Source organism: Amblyomma americanum, chromosome 1 (genome assembly GCF_052857255.1).
Source record: "Amblyomma americanum isolate KBUSLIRL-KWMA chromosome 1, ASM5285725v1, whole genome shotgun sequence".
NCBI classification, from domain to species: Eukaryota; Metazoa; Arthropoda; class Arachnida; order Ixodida; family Ixodidae; genus Amblyomma; species Amblyomma americanum.
Window position 1 is genome coordinate 366,145,371 of NC_135497.1, and position 22,785 is coordinate 366,168,155.

Sequence of the window (22,785 nt, forward strand, 5' to 3'; positions counted from 1 at the left end):
ACTTGCTTTATTCTAGGCAGATTACTGTCAGATCGAATGACATAGCTTGCCAGTAATGTGTCGGCTACACCAAGGCCTACCTGAACGAGTTATGAACAAAATACTCGTCATGTGGATGGGCGGCGCCATCTGTTGTAAACACTACAAATCACACTTTTTTTTACAATCGGCGAGCACTTATGATAAAATTGTGTGTTAGTGATAAGAAAGCCTCGTTTTCTGTGAACATGCGCATTTGCACGAAATAAAATGCCGCAAAGCACAAGAATCGTAGGCGCACGAATGAACTGCGAGCACCGGTCTAGCCAATAGAGGGTGCGAACGCAACAGGGAAAGCAAACGCCCAACTCTAGGTGCTTAAACATTAACTCTACACTGTAATGCTGTAATACTCGATGAAGAAGTACGGCCGCTGGATTGGAGTGTTGCGCTCGCGTCGGAGTCGGGTCGGCGGAGTCGGCCAGCCAATTACATAACTACTGGAGCTCGGCGCCACACGCTCACTTTGATGACCACGATGCCGCGTAGCAGATGGATGCGGAGGATCTTCAAGAGGGGAATGGAAAGATTAGCGATGGGCTTTTCGCAGTGCCGCTTTGTCTCTTTGACCACGATGGTGCTTAGCGGGCGAGTGAGGAGGATTCACGGCGAATAGAGTGGAGCTTCGATCGCCTTGGGGGCACAGGCCGTTGGCCCAGCTATATCGGACACACCGCTGAGCTGTGAAACTCTATTCCGCATGCTGGGAAAAGCCAAGGTGGCTGTCATCTCCTTCAGCAGCCTGGCTGTGCCCGTTTCGTAACCTACTACGGAGGGAGAGGGTCCCTGCTACTCATACCGACCTTTCTAACAAGTGTGTTATGTCTGCCTGCGAATAGGCCATCGTTCAGACGTATGCCCACTTCCGAATCAATGCTTGGCACCAACGATCCGAAAGAAAATCAAGCGGCCCCAGCGAAATGCGCAGTTTGCGCCGGGGGCTCATCCCACGGGTTGCAAGAGAGTTCAAGCAACGTTTAAATACCTTCCAACCGGCTCCTCGAGGTGAAAACAGTCCACTCTAATCGGATAAACGGAAAGAGTTCAGGTCAAGCATCAAGAAAGCGCAGCTTCAGCTCGCACCGCGACGACTCATCGCGTGACGGCGGCAACAGCCGGTCCAAATCTCGGTCCCTCTCGCGCTCTAGGTCCACCGTAGGACAGGACACTTCCGTCTCCACAGACAAATCAAGAAAACAGGCTTCGGCACTCAAGGGCAAGAACCTAAAGTTGGCACCGGCATCTCAGAAAGAAGCCCAGAACACCAACAATCAGGTGAACTGGTCTGTGGCAGCTGCCACCCTTCCTCTAAAACAAACCATCAACACTAAATGCAAAAACTGCACGCATTTAGAAGGAGCCAACCGACAGCTTAGCGCGCATGTTAATGAACTCCATCAATGCCCACAACGGTTGGAAGTTATACATAGCTAGCCCGATGCATCAACAGCACACAACACCCTTGTTAACCACGTGACTTCCTCATCGCCATCGACCGGGCAAAATGAGACAACCGCTACAGCACAGGTACCCCAGCGCCTATGGTTCTCAGGGAATGACATAAGCAGAACGCAAGAAATACAGCAGCACTCATTGCACAGAAGCAGGAACAAAAGCAACAGCAGCAGCTGTTCACTAACAATTCTACCTTTGCCGTAACATGGAAATCCTCGATCATAATCCTCGTAAAAGACCGGAAGCTACCGACAACACCCCCCCATTCAAGACCCATAGAAGATTAGGCTTTACAGGACACGTGAGGGAATGTGAGTCGATAACTAGCCAAGATGGCGGAACCCACTAATAACAGACTCTCCCTAGAGCATACACACTTTGCAGTGGAACTACCGCAACTTCAGACGAAAGGTCAGTTCCGTCCAACTCTTTATCCAAAATTTTCGTACCCGCGGTCGTAATATGCTTACAGAACCTGCCTCCAACCGTCTCTGAGGGGATATTACATAATCACGACTCTGGTTGCAAACACAATAACAGCAGTTGGTCATACTCTACCATTCCCGGTTAGCAATGACATCCTAGTTTAGAGACTGCCACAAAAGCGAGGAAAAAAGAGCGCCTACATCTTCAACCTTTACAGACTACCAAGATTCAAATGCGAGGACTTTCGGCCAATTATCCACGATAGCAGGATCCAGACAGTGGAACTCGGAGATATGAATGCCCCTCACATCACGTGGTTATACGCGAGAGATTGGCACAAAGGCTAATATCTACTTCGATTAATAGGCCAAACACGGGACGGGAACTTGCTACGAATGCTACGATACCAGAGTGCGAAAAATTATCAGCAGAGTTACGTGCCCCGACCTTTCATTCACCAAAGACATCATAAATGCCACTTGGACAGACCGAAGAGAGTCGCCAGGATTTGGTCACTACATCCTCAGCAGCTTTCTATCAACATCAAAATTACGGTGAACCATTGGTGAAATCAATATCACCAACTTGGATGCCCACAGAAAGTACCCCCACCCGAAGGAGTCCACGACAGTTCCACTTGAACCTTACATACCAGGAAAGCTCAGGAAGCTGCAATAGAAGTTCTGCGGCGTACAACATAAACACCAGCCACAGATAGGTGCCTGCTCCACATTTGCAAAGCGCGTTTCAGCCTTTTCCGAAGATAGAGAAAACAAAAGCTCAAGAGAAAGGTCCTGTCCGAGAAGGCTCAAGATTAAGCGTATCAGCTCATTCAATAGAACTGGATGCAGATTTGCAGCTAACTCGAAGCGACCCTAGGCATAGCTAAGACAGGGGCCATGCTTCTTTACCTGATTGATTCTGACAACGCAAGATCTGCAACCACGGGAACACTCTAACAGATCAACTACAAATTCCCTTGGGATGACCAGGACCTCCTTCAGGCACACTCCACAGCAAGAACACTCCACACTCTAATTGGAATCAACGAACTTCCTCTCTGCACCCTCATCTACCAGGGCCGCCCAACCCCGGATCGCGAAATCCCCATTACGGCATAAGATATTTACACAGTCGCTCGTGCAGCCTAAAGGAACACAGCTCCTGGCATGGGTAGATTAGGAGTGGATAGAATTCGACATAGATTTTCGGCATTATGGCATCATGACCCCAATTGTGAACGCAAAATTTTGGAAATTCACCTCAGGTAGGTACTTTTCTCTTTCTATGAAACGGAAAATCGGAATGTCGTTTATTTACAAATTTCGCATTTTAACCTACATCATTCGCGATGAGTTCAAGGATTGAGATCGCGTCCACTACTATGTATCCAACGTTTGAAGGGTACGGAAGCGGGTGAATGGTAAAGAATTGGGCCAAGCAGTTAAAGGACGTAGCCAACAGCTGGCTGCAGCTACCGCCATCTATGCGACACCTTACCTACAGTGCATTTCATGCCTATTGTAGACGTCGAGATAGACTGCAATTTTTGATCGCGAGCTCTAAAGGCCAAGGTTTCCCGCCCATGCGTAGTAGTCGCGGCTGTCATCTTCAACCGTACGGTGAACACCTCAATGGCCCAGTGGGAGAAGCGAGGAAGAAGGGAATGAAAGAAGGGCAGAGAGAAAGAGACGCCATAGTGGAGGGCATGGCTAAATTATGACCACCTGGTGTTCTTTAAGATGTGCTTACATGTCACACCGCAAGGTTACCGCGGCCGGCGCAGCCAGGTATGTACCAGCGTCGCATTCGCACGGGGCGCACGACGTGACGGCAAAGCGTCCTGCACGAGGAGAGAAGCGCGCCTGATTAATATGATCACTTTGCATCACAGTCTGCCCCTCGCACTCCTTAATTTATTTACTGCGCAGGCCAAGGATCCACCAAGTGAAACACTGCTGCAGCGCGCACTCGGTACACTAAGCGTTCCTGGATGCTTTAGGAGAGCGGACGTAGCCTCCACAGATATAGGCAATAGTGCATTGAGGTATGCTGCGGCTTGTGGCGTCGCAACACCGCTCTGGGGCATTTAAATCTTGACAGGCTGCCGAAGAGAGCTGATATGTCGCGGCTACTCCCTGAGTTGCCATGTGCAGCTGAAGCTCGCGTCATCCGCATAGAAGAGCAACGTCATTCAGAAGCACGGGCGCAGGGGTTAGCGTGTTAATAAGAGGCTAGGGCTTGCGAATGGGCAGAGGCGCAAGCGAAGAAAGGGCCGTTTCATTCACTTAGACGTTCGCAGCAAGAGGAATGTCAGAGGCCAACCGCAAGGCTAGTGCGAACTGCGAGGTTAACGCGTGAGCTCCAAGCTGGCCGCGAGAAACGTCAATCAATCAATCAATCAATCAATCAATCAATCAATCAATCAATCAATCAATCAATCAATCAATCAATCAATCAATCAATCAATCAATGTTGCACGAAGAAACAGTTTACAATTTCAGGCCTACCAAAGCCTCACTGGGCTTGTATGGCAGCGTCTGGCAAAGTTGGAATTAAGATCTTAGAAAAAACATGACGAAAGTAACCTAGCTCTTCATCGGAATTACTTCGCATGCGTAATCACCGTCTAACTTTATTTTTTTTGATTGGGGCGAGTGTTTCGGCTTTCAGTTTCCATACCCTACTTCGTAACGTAAAATTCGAAAATACTTCTGCCGTCTGATCATGGGTTACGTAAGCATACGGCACACAGAGAAGACGGGGACGTTTTACTGCGTGGCACGATGTTAAATATAGACGTAGTAGGGAAAAATTGTGAATGATGGATGTGGTGGGAAAAGTGTTCGTTGTCTGGGCGTATCGAACAAAAACAAGCTACGAACCAACGCCAAACAAGACGCCAAAAGAGCGGCAGCTTTTCACTCAAATTGGCACATGCGTGTCACTTCGCTGGCCGCATGTTTCTAAAGGAATGGAGGTCAGCAGTCCGGAACTGAGAAATGCATATCGTTGTGTTTCTAGTGAGCAATGTTTGAGCAATTGCACTTTAATTGCCCCTTTACATATATACGCAGTTTGTGAAAAAGTCTACATCGGCTTTATAATCCTCACAGCTCGAATCAAACTGCAAAATATATTTACTAGATTATCCGTGCTCAATAAGTAGTGTGCCTGATATGCTGTGATTGTAAAAACATGTGTCTTGTTCACTTGTTACCACTGACTATTCGCAAAAAAAGCGATAATCAAATCAAATAAAATCTTTGTTTAAAGAAATTTGATACAGTTCTCCAGCAAGCTGGCCCAAAGGCATAGACATAACTGACAAACGTCAGCCTCCCCCCCACCCAACCCCCCCGCCCTCTCGCCATCTGGCACAGCATTCGGTACACCAATGTACAGAAAGCACAAAAAAGCAAAAACTAAGTACCGAAGCTACTGCACAAAGTCATTATGTGAAGAAATATACAAAGCGAAAAGTTCATGATGTTTCCCCGTCGGACACTAATTATCAATACCATGCAGTCTCTAGCTGGGCAAAAAGAGGAACTTCTTTTCAAAATCTACAACGGCTTGCTTCGCTGTCCTCTTCCATGTTATTCTCTTTAGAACCAAATGTCGGCCTCACTGACTGCCTTGCTTGCTTGCCTGCGTGTCAAAACAGCCAGGAGATCTTTGCGGTCACCTCTTGAGATATCAGCTTGTCTACTGGCACGTGTTAAATGAAAGGTGGGGTTTGTCAGGCGTGTACTGTAGCGGCCTGATGCGCAAGGTGACCGCTAGAGTGAAATCAAAATTTTCTAGTCCTGTTAGCAGGTGTACAACATGGCCTGGTAACAGGACTAGACAATACTTGCACAGGTGCAGGTATATTCAGAAAATTGCTCATATTAGAAATGCGTTCGGTGTGGAATGTTACGATGGGCTACGTTCAAAACAACAAAAACTGAGGGGACACTAAAGCTCCGCCTTGAAGGGTATGGCATGACAGCGGTTCGTCTTTCCCACGCAGACACATGCACTGTTTCCTTTCTCACAGTCAGAGAGAGAGAGATGGTTTATTGACTTGAAAGGCAGAGAGGTTGGCCTGAAAGATATCTGGCCAGCTACTCTGCACTGGGGAACGGGAAGAGGAGAAAAAAGAGGGTCACGATGGGGTTGATGATGATGGGAGGAGGCAGACGAAAAAATACATTAAAAAAATGCACACTTTCTAACATCACAAACGCGAGACAAGGTCCGTGTCGCTTAAAAAGCGTGAGAGCGCTCGCGTTGCCTGTACAGTTTTCAAACTATCTGGCCAAGCGCCGAAGATCAAATCCTCCGAGAGGGGCCTTGTGTCTATATACCTCAAAACAGATGCAAGCGTAAGTCTTTCAATTGTATATGCTGGACACACCACTAAAACATCTTCTATAGTCTCTTGCACGCCACATGTGGTACAGTTCGGAGAGTCCGCTTGTCCTATTAAGTGCAAGTATTTGCGCGTGAAGGCGACTTTTAAACGTAATCTATGGATTACGCATGCAATATCGCGTGGTATTCCGCGACGAACAGAAAAGGTCATCGCCGGATCTAGCCGTTTAAGGCGTATGTGTCGAGTGTCTGGTAGGGCCCAGTATCTAGCCGTCGCCCTCCTCAATGATTCCGAAAGGAGACAAGTGGTGTCCGGTCTGGAGAACGGCACAGCTGTACGCAGGCCACTGCTGAAGGCGCTCCTTGCTTCAGCGTCAGTGGTCTCATTTCCATCGAGTCCGCAGTGTCCAGGGATCCACTGAAACACTATACGGTAGCCTTTTTCCTCACAGTCAGAATCATTATCGTGTAGTCTTTTATACAATACCATGGTCACAATCATTGTATAAAAGACCACACACACACACACACACACACACACACACACACACACACACACACACACACACACACACACACACACACACACACACACACACACACACACACACACACACACACACACACACACACACACACACACACACACACACACACACACACACACACACACACACACACACACACACACACACACACACACACACGCACGCACGCACGCACGCACGCACGCACGCACGCACGCACGCACGCACGCACACACACACACACACACACACACACACACACACACACACACACACACACACGCACGCACGCACGCACGCACGCACGCACGCACGCACACACACACACACACACACACACACACACACACACACACACACACACACACACACACACACACAAATCGCCGCTTTAAGCAAGCCGTACACACACACACACACACACACACACACACACACACACACACACACACACACATACACACACACACACACACACACACACACACACACACACACACACACACACACACACACACACACACACACACACACACACACACACACACACACACACACACACAAATCCCCGCTTTAAGCAAGCCGTACGAACGTGCTTGCGTAGTCTCACGGTGGTGTGTTCGACTCGCGACCCAGGGGTCAGGGGATAAAATGAAATTTTGTTTTGAGGGAAAGGAAATAGCGCAGTATCTGCCTTACTTATCGACGGACACCTGAACGGCACCGTAAGGGAAGAAAAAAAGGAGGGAGTGAAAGAACAACGGAAGAAAGAGGTGTCTTATAGCAGGGCTCCTGAATAATTTCGACCACCAAGTGATGAGTCTGCTGCGTAGCAGATGTAAGGCGACGCTGTAGTAATGAGAGTCGTCTGCTGTGTCTTTATGGGGACCCTGCGCTGCCAATGTGGCACTACAATTGTTCCATTCGGTGACACAAAACTGCTTTTGTCAGCCGCTTGGGCCGCTGCAAACGTGAGAACACATTCTGCGCGATTAGCTACCCGCGTTTGGCTGACAGCATTCATTCCCTAGCTTCTCTCGGCGTAGCCCAGCTAGCTGACGCACGGCACGTGCGCCTTCGACAGAGCGCGGAGGCTCACGCCAATAAACGCCTGAAGGCGGCGCTGAAAAGTACTAAGAGTACAACGCAAAACTGCTTGCTCTTCTCGCTAGGCAGTGTGTTATGGCGCTACAATCGGCACCGCCAACTTCAGGGCAAGTTCCCCATATGAGGTTGAGGAGAAAGATAGCGGCCTACGGCCTGTGCGTTTGGCGCGTTGCCCATGGCTGCTCCGATCGCTTAAAATCCGATGCGTCGCTGGTGTTTCTCACGCCATCTATGGGAGTCTCTTGTAACAGCGTCTTTTCTGCGACGCCGGCTTTTCTGCGGAACGAACCCATTAGGCTGTCGCGTAAAAAAATGAACATGAGCCTGCCCTCGATGAAGTAGCATATGGCTACGCTTCATCGGGTGCAGCTTCCGAGCGTGTCCGGCCGATGGTCTCGTAAAGCAAACAAATGTCATGGTACAATGCTACCGCCTGCCCTGCCACTGCTCGCGGCTACATTTCAGTTCGCAGCACTGCCGACTGGCAGCACGTCTACCTAATTGTGTCTGCTAGAAGAGTAGTAGCGGAGAGACATAGCCTGAACAAAGACATGTTGGTGAAAGAAAAATAACTGAGAGGGAGAGCACAGAGGGAAACGCTGAGCCCGTGGGTACCAACCTGGCATTATCGGCGGGTGTCCAACGCATTGCGGCAATTTCTATAGTCGGCGCTGTCTATAACACACCTTGCCTACCACTTTTCGCATCCGCCAGTATTGCAACTGAACGTACTTGCTTGATTTTCAATTCTTCGTTTATTCTTCACTCTGTTCAGTCCCCCCTCCCCTTGCAGGACCGACCCAGAGCAGTCAAATGAGGAAACATCGCACACCGAACAGACCGTCCACCAACCAGCGTGTCCCAGGATGGCGGCGTCATCATAAGCGGTAGCACTTCTTGGTGCAGCTTCCATCACACTCTGCTGCGTCTCCTGGAGACAGCGAGACTCCGTTGAAGTTGTTTTTGATGACGCCCTCCTCGATAATGCCGATGGGCAAGTCCTTGACGTTGTTGCCGTTGCTGTCGCCCCGGTTGCTGACACCGTTCGCCGGCGCGCCGTTCTGCGATGTTTCCCTTCGCCCTTGGGGCATGAACACTAGCTTCTCGAGATGCCCCGTGGGAGCGTCGCAGGCGATGAAGAGAAAGTAGCTTACGATGTAGCTCCACACCAGCACGGCGAAGCACTGAGACACCTGCGAATCCACAGTACAGCAATATGAAGCGGGAATATAAAAAAGCTCACTTGTCACTAATTTACTTTAAAGTGGCAGCTGCATTAAGGCTGACACTCATTGAGAGAACTCTCCCTGTGATATTCGCGCGGCGAAAAATCTATCGCGCCTAGCTGCGAAGGATTCATCGCACTATTCTCTGTGCGACGAAGAAGGAGCGAACAGCGCCGGCACACCTCGCTCTTTTGTAGGCATTGGCGAATAGGAAATTTTAGGGTCGAAGCGAACTGGACGCGAAAAGTGCTATTCGAAGAATAATTTCGAATCGAATAGCTCGAATATTTCAAGCAACTCTGGGGACAAAGAGAAGTAGCCCTGTGTAGACAGACTACGGTATTCTTGTGATGAAAGGAGCACTCACCGAAAACGGACCTTTTATAAGCTAGGGAAGACTTAGAAGTGACGTATAGCTGTCGCCCTCACAGGCCTATTTCGCAAGTAAATTTCGTGCGTCGTCACCAAGTTTGGGCTCGGATCTCAGAGGCTACGCTATACCACTGTTGCCTTCAATACGGTAGCAACTCGTTCTTTTCGTTACGGACGTACCGAGAGTGAATGGATTGGCGGGATAATTTTTAAATGCAATTTCTTGGCCGGCAAATGCGCCTTTTGCTGCCCGTCAAACGTCAGTACAGCGAGAGAAAGCCTAAAATCAATTTTTGCCGAGATGTTCTCATTTGGCGTCGGTGTCTTGAAGCAACCCCTTACACCGCAGCCCATAGTCGACAGACTGTTCCGCTATGAAGCGCACGCCGTAGAATGCTTCTTTCAGTAAAACATTTGATCCGCAGACTTGTTTAAAACTGCTTGTGTTTTGGCTGCTTGCCTGAATCAATAAGATGTAGTCGGCTTTCGCGTCGTGTGCGGCTACGACGAAACAAAACAGGCCGCTCTCTCAGCGATTGCACAGCTGGCGCCATCTCGCTTGTCGGCCGTGGAGATTAGGCAAAGGGGGTAGTTTTGCGGGAGGCTTCAAGGCGCTTCTTCAACTGCTTTGTCAATGATCACAAAAAGCTTGATTTGGTCAAAACTGCAGTAAATTTGAAGAATTTCGCGAAAACGCGTCTTCAGACCTCCGTCAAAACACTCCCTCCTCCCCCACTCCTTTTACAAATCTTCTGGGCCGATAAACGAGATGGCGCCAATGGTGCATTCGCTGGAAGGGCGTCTTGTTTTGTTTCGTCGGCGCCGCAGACGATGCGAATAGCCAACTTTTTCTGATTTAATTAGGCAGGTACCCCGAACAAATGTGGTAAAAATTAATTGTTCCGACCGACTGTCAACTCTGTGCAAAAATTTTGACTGGAACAATTCACTTCTTTAGCTGAGAGAAGCATTATAGGGTGCGCGCTTAATTGCGAAATACGGTGTAGAAAGTATACAAAAGTGAATGTCACAGCGGGAGACTAATATTACTACTGCAGCATCTGTTGTAGATAAATTACTACTTCAGCATTTTCATAATGTGACGATTAGAACTAGCACCTGGATGGTGCATCCTTATGGAGTGTCATAAATTCATATAAGCACTTAAGTAAAGAATTTGACAAAAGCTTACGCATTTTTATCATTGCTTGGTACGCGTTGTCGCGAAAAACTAATTATCGAATAGTTAAAAGATCCCATTAAAAAAAAACGTGTTGACCAAGGCGTTCGAGAAGCAGCCGCCCTGTGTTGAATACCTTATTGCTTGCGTTTTAAATTATTATATTGCTTCTTGTCTGAGGGGCACAATTTCAAAGGCATTTTTTTTACCTTTACTGCAGCAGTTAAAACGTAAGTGACTGCGGGGATTGTACCATTTGCTCTTGCGTTCTATCGCAGAGGTAATAAAGACTATATCGCCTCCTAGTCGGGTATCTGGAAACCTGTTCGGGATTGCCTGGATGCGTAATTTCGTAGCTGGCGTTGAAGCTTAGGTTGGAAAAAAGGTGCATTGCACTTGTCGCGCATTGCAGTGGGCTGCTAGTGATTCGAATGTGCTTGCCCACGTTCTCTTCATGCTGATGCGACCTCTACTCCAATCACCCTGCGCAAACAATTGGCTCAACTTTCCTGACTTGCAGCTATGAAGCATATCCCCTTGAATCCCACAGTCACCCGCGCTTCTTTTTTCTGCTATCGTCACTCTTTTGACACTTCTTCAACACACGTTTGCTTGGATTCTTTGACAGTTAATCTAATGATAGAGATTACGATATTGAAAGCAGTAACGGACGTATTAGAGACGAGTGAATGAACGTGCCTGTACTGCTGCACTGCTTCGCACGAACTCCCGAATTATACGGGTGCGTCGAATGATTCCGCACCGTTGAATGTTGTATTTCAGGTCGAAACAAAAAGAGAACACTTCTGTTGGCATGTTGAACTTTTTGAATATTAAACCATCCCTACAATAGTTCATTATGCACTAAACACTGTGCGACCAGGCGTGCTGTGTAGCCGCAGCAGTGATGCTGGTGTGGCGGGAAATGGCTGCGGGGTGCAAAAGAGGCGTCTAGGCATATTGGCAAGAGCACAAAAAATAGTAAAAAAATAAGGTTGGAAGGCGACGCTGCCAATGGCTGTACAGTGCGGTAAAGGCAGCTAGGCATGTGGCTAATAGCACAGAAAAAACACGGCAAAAAAATGGCGGGCGCCGGTGGGCACCGGTGCTGAACCATTAATGTTTGCGTCGCAGGCGCAACAGAGCACCACCCTGACTATGCGCTAGTTGTGTTGAAACCACTCTCTCCGTATGCAAGGTGCTTTCTTTAATGTTTGTAGATTTTATTTTTAAAAAATGTGAGAAATACGTTGGTGCAGTTTGTGCAGTTGGATTTACAGAAAGGCATACGGTATGCATAAACAGCATGGAGCTGAAATATATGGCGAATAACTAACTAAATTTAAATATTCATCTTGATTTTGATTTTACGGAACAAGGCTATATTGAAAAATTTAGGCCGTTAACGTCAGGTGTGAGCGCTGTTTTTATTTTTTTTTCAATTCGCAATTTGCTTCGAAATATCGAACGTCCAAAATATAACTGCAATTTCAATTCAGTTCTCTATTTACAAAAAAAAGCTCGTTAAGTTAGCTTTCCCTAATGGATTATATTTAAAATGGCATGTATTGCAATTCTTAAGCATTGAATACGGATCTCGTTTGTGTTTTAGATGTTGTAAAAGAAGTTTTCGGCTACGATACCACGCATGCCGCCGGCCGCAGTTTTTTATTTTTTTCACTGGTTTTATAGCCCTAGTGTTAGGATAACGGTACCGCGATTTCGCGTCGAACACCGATCCTATAGCGCTCAACCATCGGCGCAAACACTGGACAGTAGCGCAGGTGGCCTTGGCGAGGTCAATTCGCATGGGCGGATGGGGAGGAGGCGCAGGAGGAGGAGGGTGAAAGGAGAACATACACGGCACGAATGGGCGCTTGAGCAGACTGCAACGCAGCGACCCATATAGAGGGCGCCAGAGCAAGAGACCGACGAAGCGGACACACTGAGGACGTCGCCATATATGCTACGTCGCTGATGTAGCAGCTGGTCTCCTCGTGTAGACATGGTAGTTGAGTCACAGCAACAGCAGTAGGGATATGTATGAAGCGGAACAACGGCGAGAGGCGAAGGCGTGGAAACATCTACACGCCGACGCACCGCAGGGACAGTCATGTAGAACGCTCCAAATGTATACGCGGCAGGAGCGCAATACTGAGCGCGAATGGGCGACACGCCAAGTCCCTGAGGTGCAGGCGAGGAAGGAAAGCGCTCAAGCGCGGGCTTGGAGCGCTGCGCGAAATAGCGAAGTTTGCCAAGACCGCGAGGGGCGTGCTCGGGTCGCAACAAACACGGATTTGCAGAAGAAGGCAGGACGCGAACGCGGAAGCAAATCGGAAACGAAACAAAAATGATTCTCTTTTAATTATGATTCTATTCTAATACTGATTGCATTGCCTTTTACTCACCAATCTATTCTAATTCCGATTCTATTCCAATTTCTATTCTACTCCTATATCGATTACACCCCCCCCCCCCCCCCGTTCTGTTCCTATCCGTAATCGCTTCTCTCATTCATTTTTGCCGAGTCATCCTTGGCCATTTTCTCTTTTCCGGAGTCATTGTTAGTTAGGCGTCTCCCTCCTCTCCCCTACAAATAGAGAGGGGGAGAGGGAGGCGTTCGGCAGGTGGAGGCTTCACATGATGCGACGCTCCCGCTTCCACCGTCGGACAGTTTTCGCCTTCATGGCATTTCCTAATGCTATCGTGCTGAAAACTAAAAAGTTATAGCTGATCATACGCATGACCTTGGGCGTAACCACTCTTTAATGTTTTCGCTCTATGGAGGTAGAGCTTTATGCGAATTCAGAAGCATTCCACTCGTCCTGAATGTACGGCGCAAAATCACAAGTAAGGCCAGAAACAATATGGACAGGCGCCGTGCATTGCGTTTGTGTGATTCGCTCATGTACATTTCCAGAGCGTATTCGACATGACACGTTCCTAATTGACGAAGGTCGTATGTACTTTTTAAACACTTGCAGTTTGCAGATGCTTGACTTCGGTCTCGAAATTTTGCTTATGTCGCAGATATCGATAGGGGAGGGTATTGCTAAAAATCAGGCTAACCATCTCAGGGTACAGCAAATACTGCTTCTGCTTGTCCACCTCTCGGAAAGCAGAATGCTGCTTAATACCTGCCGTGATTCGTCCTATACTATGGCGTGGTTCTGAGGAGCACAGGGCCGTTTAAGTTCGGGGACAGATACGACGGCCACATTTCGAGGGACACAAAATGCAAAAAATGCCCGCGTACGGAGAGGTCAGTGGCGTTCAGGAAGCCATATAGACCACACTAGAATTGCACGTGATGACACAGATACGCGATGACACATTAAAGAAACTCGTAATGCGACCAGCGTACATGAGCACTAGCACTAGAGCTGCATAAATTTAACTGAGGTTTGGCAGAACCAGGAGTCCGTCTTAATTTTTTAAGTAAGCGCCTAACTGAAATGAAATGCAGCCAGAAAGGCAAATAAGTGGAACACCGCTATAAAGGATGGGCTGATAACCAAATAATAGATATAGTGAAAGAATTGTTCTTTCCCTTGGAAGCTTCCTTTGAAGCCCATGCATTTGATATGTTGCTCTTTACGAACTAAAATTTTTCTGCAACGATATGTAACGAGCCTTCATGAACCCCACTGCCCATCTTGCGCTGACCATCACAGTTTGTAACGGTGTGCAGCTGTTCAGCGCCGATTCCATGTGGCAAACTGCAGTTCTCCTTCCTCTTAACTCCTCTCGGCACACAGCCCAATGCGAGCACTCTCCGCGTCTCTGGATCTGTGCCTAATTTAGTTTCCGTTTTTTGCAGCCTGGCCGCATGGTTAAACCCGTTGGGCAGTGCGTTGGCGTTCCGTTGCGCCGCTCGAAATCTGCAGCGGAAGTTAGCTCCATGTGGGTCGCCCTTTATTTGGCTCGCTTTGCGAACACCCCGCCCTAGCCAGAAAGCCGTGGCAGGCACGCGTGGCAGAAAAGCGTGGCCGAGATGCCGCACCCGAGTGACGTCAAAACCATCAATGGGACTCTTTCCCTACCGAGAACGAGAAGTCGACTTCCGTGATGAATGGAAACAGGTTTGGGGGCGCCCCTCCTCCGCCCTGGGGTCGCTGCACAATACCCCCTGACTTTGATAACAAAGCAAAACAGGCTAAACAAGGAAGCGGCGGGCCCCCTCTGCCGCACGCACTGGGCGAGATGCCACTCTCCCGCCTGACTTGATGTGGCACATGCAAACAGCAGGGTGTACCTCCACGAGATAGGCTAAAAAATACGATGCGCCACTGTCGTATTCATGTAAACGGGGCTAGACATTACACAAAAAGAAAAGTCTCCTCCCCCTCCGTCAGTTGGCCTTAAGCTTTAGGAGAGTGAGGTTGCGGCGCTATGGAGTCTTTATCGTCCTAGTTGAATCGCTCACGTCTACATCATCAGGCGAGACAGCAAAGTATGGCCGGTACAACTACCGATGAAGTACTCGACCATTGCAGCGCAGTGGAACATGCGAAGCGGGCTGCTGCAGCGAAACAATGTTCTCCGCAAGCCCCCGACAACAAATCAGTGACAAGCAGTGCTCTCGCATTTACACATCATAAGAATTGCTTACGTGCACCGCAATTTGTTGGTGTCGTGTTTCCTTTTTTTTTTTGTCAGAACTGTAATAAGTGTGAATGCATATCTCATGCTCTATCTTCTTTTTACGCCACTCATTGCACCTTGTGCAGATGGTTAGCCAATGCCGTCTGTTTGACTTGTGTACGCATGTATTCGCCCTGTAATTATGCCTTCAAGGTGCTGCAGAAAATGTAAATAAATGAACGAGGGAATCGCAGGGCCCTTTCTACTTCGTTTTAAACGAGGCTCAACAGCTGGAGTTTCGAGCTTGTTCACACTAATCTAAGATGACCTCCTTTCAAAATATACCGTTAGTAAAAGAAAAAATATTACCATATTGCCAGGTGGCGCTAAAGCAAAAAGGCGTTGACGCTGTTGGCGCGCGGATCGAAGAAAGTTGAAGTTCGCCGTTTTCTCCCACCAAAGGACGTGCTGCCGAGCCATCCCTTGCCGGGTGCCAGTCTTGTCACCGTCACCAACACCGTGACAAATCTGGTGGAGGTGGAATTGATCTCATGTCCCGCACCCCAACGCTTAGCCGGCGCTCCAGTCCTATACCCGTCAAGAAACCCGTCCACCGTGCTCGCCGCCGGATTCGAGCCTTACCACCCGAGCCTGAACCATCGGATATGTCCTCGGAGCAACTTGGCGCCGCCTCAATGCCTGGCGCGACCCACCCGATGCCTGCCGCGACCACCCCAATGCCTGGGGCGCCCACACCCTACTTCACGCTCCAGAACCCCCGCATCCCGAAGTCCTTCCACGATGACATCTTTGAGGACGTGGAAGACTGGCTACAGCACTACGAGCGAGTTGCCGCATTCAACCAGTGGGACGGCGCCGCCCACCTCAGAAACGTCTACTTCAGTCTAGACGACGGCGCTGGGACCTCGTTTGAAAACCGTGAAGATCAGTTGTCCTCATAGAGTGAGTTCCGGTGTCGTCTCCTAGAAACATACGGCAGCTCTGATCGTCGCGAACGGGCAGACCTCGCTTTGCAATTTCGCGTTCAGCTTCAAAATGAAACTGTTGCAGCGTATGCAGAGGACATTACGCGCCTCTTCAGGCGTGCGGACCCTGAAATGCCGCAAGACAAAAAGGTACGCCATCTCATGCGTGGCGTCAAGGAGCAACTTTTTGCTGGCCTTGTTCGCAGCCCTCCGAAGACTGTCGCCGAGTTTCTCACTGAGTCTTCCACGATCGAAAGGGTTCTTCAGCAAAGAGCGTCCGCGTACGATTGACCCGTGTCCGCCGCCTTCGTTTCCGGCGAGTTACCATTCCACGGCACCGACGCCTCCCCGCTACGCGATCTCATACGTTCGATTGTGCGCGACGAACTTCGCCAGCTGTACGGGGCCCCTCCCACAGCTCCAAGCTCCATAGAGACCTTTGTCCGCGAGGAGGTGCAGCAAGCGCTCCGCCCGTCCTTTCCTGCCGATGAGCCTTGACCATCCCCTCCTTCTGTCTCGCCTGACCGTCGTCTCACCTACGCCGAAGCCCTGCGGGACCCTGCTCCGGCTTCGGCGTCCTTCGTTCCGGCTCCTGCTGAGGTGCCGGGGCCGCCTGCACCCGTGCTGCAATACGTGGAAGCTTCCCGACCATCCGCGCGCAAAGCCGACGTGTGGCGCACATCCGACCGACGCCCCCTATGTTTTCACTGCGCCGAACCAGGTCACCTGTATCGGCACTGCCCCTACCACCGTCTGGGCCTCGAAGGCTTTCCCGCCGATTCGCCTCGACCCCGGTATGGTGAACGATCCCGGGCCATCGCAGATTTCCTTGAAGACCAACGTTGGCTTCAGTCTCGTCGCCAGCAGGCTCGATCTCCATCTCCCAGGGGTCGTCCTTCACCATCTACCGCAGGTTTTTTCCCGGGCGGCGCAAGGCCGGTCGCCCAGTCCACGGCGGGAAAACTGCAGCCAACGACCTTAGGGGTTGGGCTCGCTGGACATCGTTGTGCGTGCGACCCCCCATCGACGCGGACACGACATGCCGACGCCTCGACGGTTCCGAAGTACGCGGTCACCGTTCACTCCGACACAGCGACGCTTCCTCGACACAACGACGCTTCGACGGTTTCGAGGTCCACAGTACCCGCTCGCTTCGACACACCGACGCTGACACATGATGGCGCCTCGACGATTACGACGCCAGCGCTCTACGGTCCCTCCGACGCACTGACGCCATGAGAAAGCACACACCGCGCCGACGAATTCCCGGTGCGAAAGCCTGCAGACAACAACGCCTGTGCCCGATCATCCCCCCCCCCCCCCCCCCCCCCCTCCGGAACCTCCAACTCGCGAGCAGCTTTCTTTGGACATACCTGTGATACTGGACGGTCGCCACGTTCGAGCGTTTTTAGATACTGGTGCTGATTATTCGATTCTCAGCAGCCTCAAAAAGGTTCTCACGCCATGGGCTGGCACACACGTTCGCACTGCGGGCGGTCATCTGGTTGCACCTCTCGGTATGTGCACCTCTCGAGTTCAAATCCGGGGTTCCACATTTGGCGCTGTTGACGCGCGGATTGAAGAAAGTTGAAGTTCGCCGTTTTCTCCCACGAAAGGACGTGCTGCCGAGCTCTCTCTTGCCGGGTCCCTGTGTTGTCCCCAACACCGGGACAATATATCAGCCAGTTCTATATAAATTTACAAATCGTTTTTCATTCGGTGTCGCGAAAAGGCATGCTTCGGCGCATATAAGGAAACATTTGAGTTTCTTGAATTGTGCTTGCCATCTAAATGCTATAACCTGTAGCTCGTTCTCGACATCTTTGTCCTTGGCTTCTACAAATAGAAATGCATTGTGAAAAGGGAAAAAGGATCCTTGGTGTCTCCAATAGTAAACATGTCCTGTATATAGGCATAAATCGTCACCAGACGGGGCAGAAATCAGACGGTTAATGTGGCAGGCTTTCAAAGTATGTTCAGCGAACTTACCAGCGTGTAGTGGGAGAAGAAGATGCGTTCCCTCGCGACATGATAAGTGACGACAAAGATGGGCGAGTGGATGAGGTAAACGCAGAATGACAGCCGACTGAGCGGCACGAATCCATCCCAGGAGAGGAAGCGGTTGACGAGTCCTGCGTTGGACATATCGCAGAAGTGGTCACAAATAATACCAAGAATACGCAGAAATGAACAAATTTATGGCACTGTTTGCGACAGCACGCAACTACAACTAGCCTCCCAAGCGAACTGCTAGAGCCTTGAAGCAGAAAGCTTCATTCCGGCTCCGGCCTGGTACAGCTAAGAATAAATGTACTCGTCCCTCACAGAAACGTAAAAGACTAAAGAAAGTTAGTGGAAATGATTTTGTTTTAGGTATTAATTAGAAAAGTGCATTGCGCTATCATCCTATTCACGAGAAAAGCCGTACATTCGTTTCTGCTTTTTAGCTTGATACCGCTTCGCACTCTTTTTCTCAGGGACCTTGAATCTATGCCGGGTTAAATTTTAAGCCCACGTGGCCTAGATCCTTACTGGGATAAAAGATCGAAAAGGCCGTGTCTGAGTAGCTTTAGTCCAATAGCTCAGAGCATTTAATCGGGCAAAGCGACGAGTGCGCAGAGACAAGCTTTTTCGAGGTTTCATTTTGCGGCTCACAAAAGGGCAAAAAAAAGTTTGAGGCTTCTGTTCTTTTATGCGTGCACTGGGTACATGCATGCGTGCGTACATGCGCGTTCCCGTGTGCATACGCACACAGGGTCGCCTAGTAAACGCTTATTGCTAATTACGAACCTGTCTAGATGACTAGCTGTCCACTCGAGTATTTTACGCAATCACGCGTTTAGCCTTACCTCCCCTCCCAGTGGCGCAGGTAAAGACAAACCAGGCGACGCCCACAGACCAGAAGATGCGGTCCGTGAAAGCATGGAAAGTCCGCCTGGTCTCAGAGCCGCGTTCGTTGCTTCGGTACCACTCGAGCTTCATGAACAGGCAGTACAGTCCGCAGAACAGGCTTATGCACCACAGTGAAGCCACAATCATCTGTAAACAGTTGCCATGAAGCCCAAGGCTTGATTAAAGTACAACGAGACGTATGCCGTGGATATTGTGCATTCTTTTATTTTGCGGCTTATTTGTTCTTTCCTGATCTGCCCGCGACAATTAACGTGTCTGCTTTTGATTCATCGGAACTAGGTTTTTAGTGGTGGCCAGTATTCATGACTGTTTCGCTATGCTTGTCAAAAAGTTGAGCACCTTAGCTCTCCCCACTTTGCGACCAGGAGCATGTCACAGAAATTCCCAGTTTTCTTTTGTTTTTGTTCTGCCAGGTGACAGGTGTACTTTTATTTTTGCTAAAAACGCCGCAGAATTTATTCTGGGTGGGTTTAGGTAACTAAAAATAACTCTAAACGAAAAAAGAGCAGCAATAAAACGCAAGAGTTGATCTGAGCAGCTACGAATGGGTTCCGTCCAGACGCCACGCTATGCTCCTGAAGTGGAACATCTTATCCGGCTGTGGAGACGGCCCAGAATTTTGAATTTGTTTTTCTTTGAACTACAGATGTAGATACATGCCCAGAATAGTGCGCAAGAGGCAACCATTGGAATCGCGCCATTTCTGCAGCAGCGGCGTGGCCGCCTGACTCACTTTTGAGATCTTCGCCTTGCTGTACTTCTCCACGAGGAGAAAGGTGATGCAGCCAGAAAAGAAGCAGACGCCGTGATAGAAAGGATGCAAGTAGGAGTAGTTCAGCGTGTCTACAACAGTGCTGCAAGGAAAATGAGAAAAAATGTGCCCTTGTTCTATTTTTTGATAATCAACGTGCGCTGGAGCTAATAACCAACGTATTAGCACTGAAATGTTCATGTTTAATTTAATGTACGTGAGCAAGTCCGTTGTCCTCCTTCTATAGGCATATCACGCGTAGCTCCACGCCGGATTACATTGTGGGAAGCGGCAATACCTGAAGTTCTCGGCGACTGCTACAACGAATGGGGTCATATTGGTGCCGTATATCTCCCAGGCAGAGATGCCGCAACACACAAGAGACAGCAGGGCGAAAGTGCAGGCGACGAGCCACTTTCTCCTGCCGAGAGATACGGAAATAGCCTTTAGACCGTCATGATAAAAAACATGGGCTAAAACGTTACGTAACGTGAAATCTAACGTGCCGTAAAGTATAATGTTGGGGCAGCAGAATAACTAAAACAACTCTGGGCATTTGAGAAAACTCACTTTATTGTGCACTTCCTTTCGAACATGCGTATTTAGATTTTGCAAAGAATATCATTTAGTGATCATTTAATGTTTTCGTGCTTTTAGAGTCATAATAGATACCTACACTGCATGGCATTCATTATTTTTTGCCTATTTCTTTGCCACCATGCAGTATCTAAGAAATAATGCTAGCGATCGATTAGGCAACTGAGGAACGTGCAAAGAGAGAATTTTGCAATTGGTGAGAATGCAACGCTGGAAAATTTTCAGCTTTGAATGGGGAATGGACGACCAAACGTTTTCGCTTTCCAGAAATTACAAATTAAATAGCGGCGAGGAGTATAGAACAAAACATCTGCATTGCATGCTTTAGAACGCGTAATGCTTTCTACCGATGAAATAAATGATGTCCCGCTAATCTGTGAGCCATGCTAAAGCCCAAGAAATCAAGCGTTAGTGTCAATTTCGTCATCGTGAAAGGAAGAGTAATTTAATAAAGAGGCGCCACGCGTAGGAAGTCACATTGATTAAAAAATAACATGCAAACTTGAAGAGAACTATTTCTTGGATATGAAGCCAGACGAGATAAAATTGCGCAATGGATCTTATAATTGATCCCCAAGTCCATGTCCAAAAAATGTCATTTGATCCTGAGGTGCTCTTATTTGTTGCAAATCCTCAGCAGACAGATCAGAAGGTACCTACGTCTTGAGCACCTGTATAACCACGACGCCAACCAGAAATAGTTGGTAATCTATAGAAAGATACCATAGATGCGGCAAGATGGTCTGAAAGAAAAGCAGGTAACGATAATTAACAAATGTCTAGAAGCCACCTTCACATTAGCCACTTGACTGTCACACTTTTATATTCCGTTAAGTTATATTCATAGGCGGGGCGCAGACAGCAAGCCGGCGTTGCTCGTTGCTAAACTACTTACCGGCCTCTGGCGAAATCGCTCTCGACTGTTACAAAGCGTGAAAGAATGTGGGCACAGTTTTGCTTTTCTTCATCAAAATACCAAACTCAATCTATGCGCCTAGGAAGTAACGATCAGTCGTCCTATTTGTTTTAAACGTATAAATTGAAATAGTCGTTTTGGTACAAATAGTTAACTATCCACAAACATTTTTAAATGCAAGAAGTGAGTTCCAAATATACTCCCTCAGTTTTAACCGCAAACCCAGCTTTGCTGAGGAAGCTCCCCCATTCGCAGTGAAGCCCACTTAAAAAAAAGAAAACAATACCGCTTTGTCTGGCAGGGCACTAATCATGGCTTTCGAATAATTTTGCAATTATACGCGTCTGCGTATCGAATTTACAAATGCTACCGAAGAGGACTGTGCGCTCGAAACCTAAACCACAGAAAGAGTTATTTTTTGCTTGGAATAATATTATTCAGTACTGAGTCTTTAAGGGGCTGATAACCTTATTGCGCGCGCGCGCTTGTGTGTGTGTGTGTGTGCGTGTGTGTGCGTGTTTGTGTGTGTGTGTGCGTGTGTGTGTGTGTGTGTGTGTGCTTGTGCGCGTGCGTGCGTGTGTGTGTGTGTGTGTGTGTGTGTGTACACCAGAGGTGGGCAACTTAATGAGGTTTCGACCTCACGAGGTCGACCTCAACCTCACGTCATGAGGTGAGGTTGAGGTGAAGTCGACGACGGCTCGAAATTTTGTGAGTGAGGTCAGCAAATCAGACCTCAACCTCACGCGTGAGTTTGAGGTTGAGTGAGGTCCTCATTCAGTGAGGTCGAAATTTTGAGTTCGACAGTTCTTGCAGTTGGCGCGTCTTACTCCTACGAGGGCCGCTTCTGAAACGCAGTTGGAGCGCACCACCGCATTGTTGAAGCAATGACGCTTGGTGTTTGGTTTCCCCTATTTAGACAACTGAAAGCCACAGTCCACTCCTAGCTTTCGGTGTTGCGCCGTAATGTCCGTTCAGCCCCAGCCTACAGGAGGACGCACCCCTCTGGTCTTCCTGGAAGGAGTGCTGCTGTCACGGCACGCCACCCTCCTTCCCCCTTGTGCCGCTGGCGTAGGACCCCTAACTGCCTGCCGGCCGGCTGAACCTTCCAAGAGCGCGCAAAGCAAATCACTCACGTTAAACCGCGGTAGCTTTGTTCGATGCCGCCAACAAATATGTTCTGTCTAACAAGCACGCATTAAACAATTAATTCGTCGCAGCGAGGATGGTTCCAAGCAAGAGCGCTTCGTGTTGATGCACGTTGCCGGCGCTGACATCACGACTTTTCCCTTGCAGTCGAGTAAATGATATCCTGCTGTACATTACAAGCTGACTTAACAGAAACTGGAG

The 22,785-nt window shown here is 48.9% G+C and overlaps 1 protein-coding gene across 1 annotated transcript in view; it reads right to left on the reverse strand.

Moving 5' to 3' along the window:
- Nucleotides 1-8,672: 8,672 nt before the first annotated feature.
- Nucleotides 8,673-22,785, reverse strand: part of LOC144121967 (nose resistant to fluoxetine protein 6-like) — a 47,330-nt gene continuing 33,217 nt past the window's right edge. Inside the window, exons 11-16 of the mRNA XM_077655435.1 lie at nucleotides 21,183-21,265; nucleotides 20,224-20,346; nucleotides 19,908-20,028; nucleotides 19,111-19,300; nucleotides 18,251-18,393; nucleotides 8,673-9,106 (exon numbers count right to left, since the gene is read on the reverse strand). Coding sequence (XP_077511561.1) covers nucleotides 8,792-9,106; nucleotides 18,251-18,393; nucleotides 19,111-19,300; nucleotides 19,908-20,028; nucleotides 20,224-20,346; nucleotides 21,183-21,265 — 975 coding nt within the window. The 3' untranslated portion in view covers nucleotides 8,673-8,791. The remainder of the gene's footprint in view (nucleotides 9,107-18,250; nucleotides 18,394-19,110; nucleotides 19,301-19,907; nucleotides 20,029-20,223; nucleotides 20,347-21,182; nucleotides 21,266-22,785) is intronic.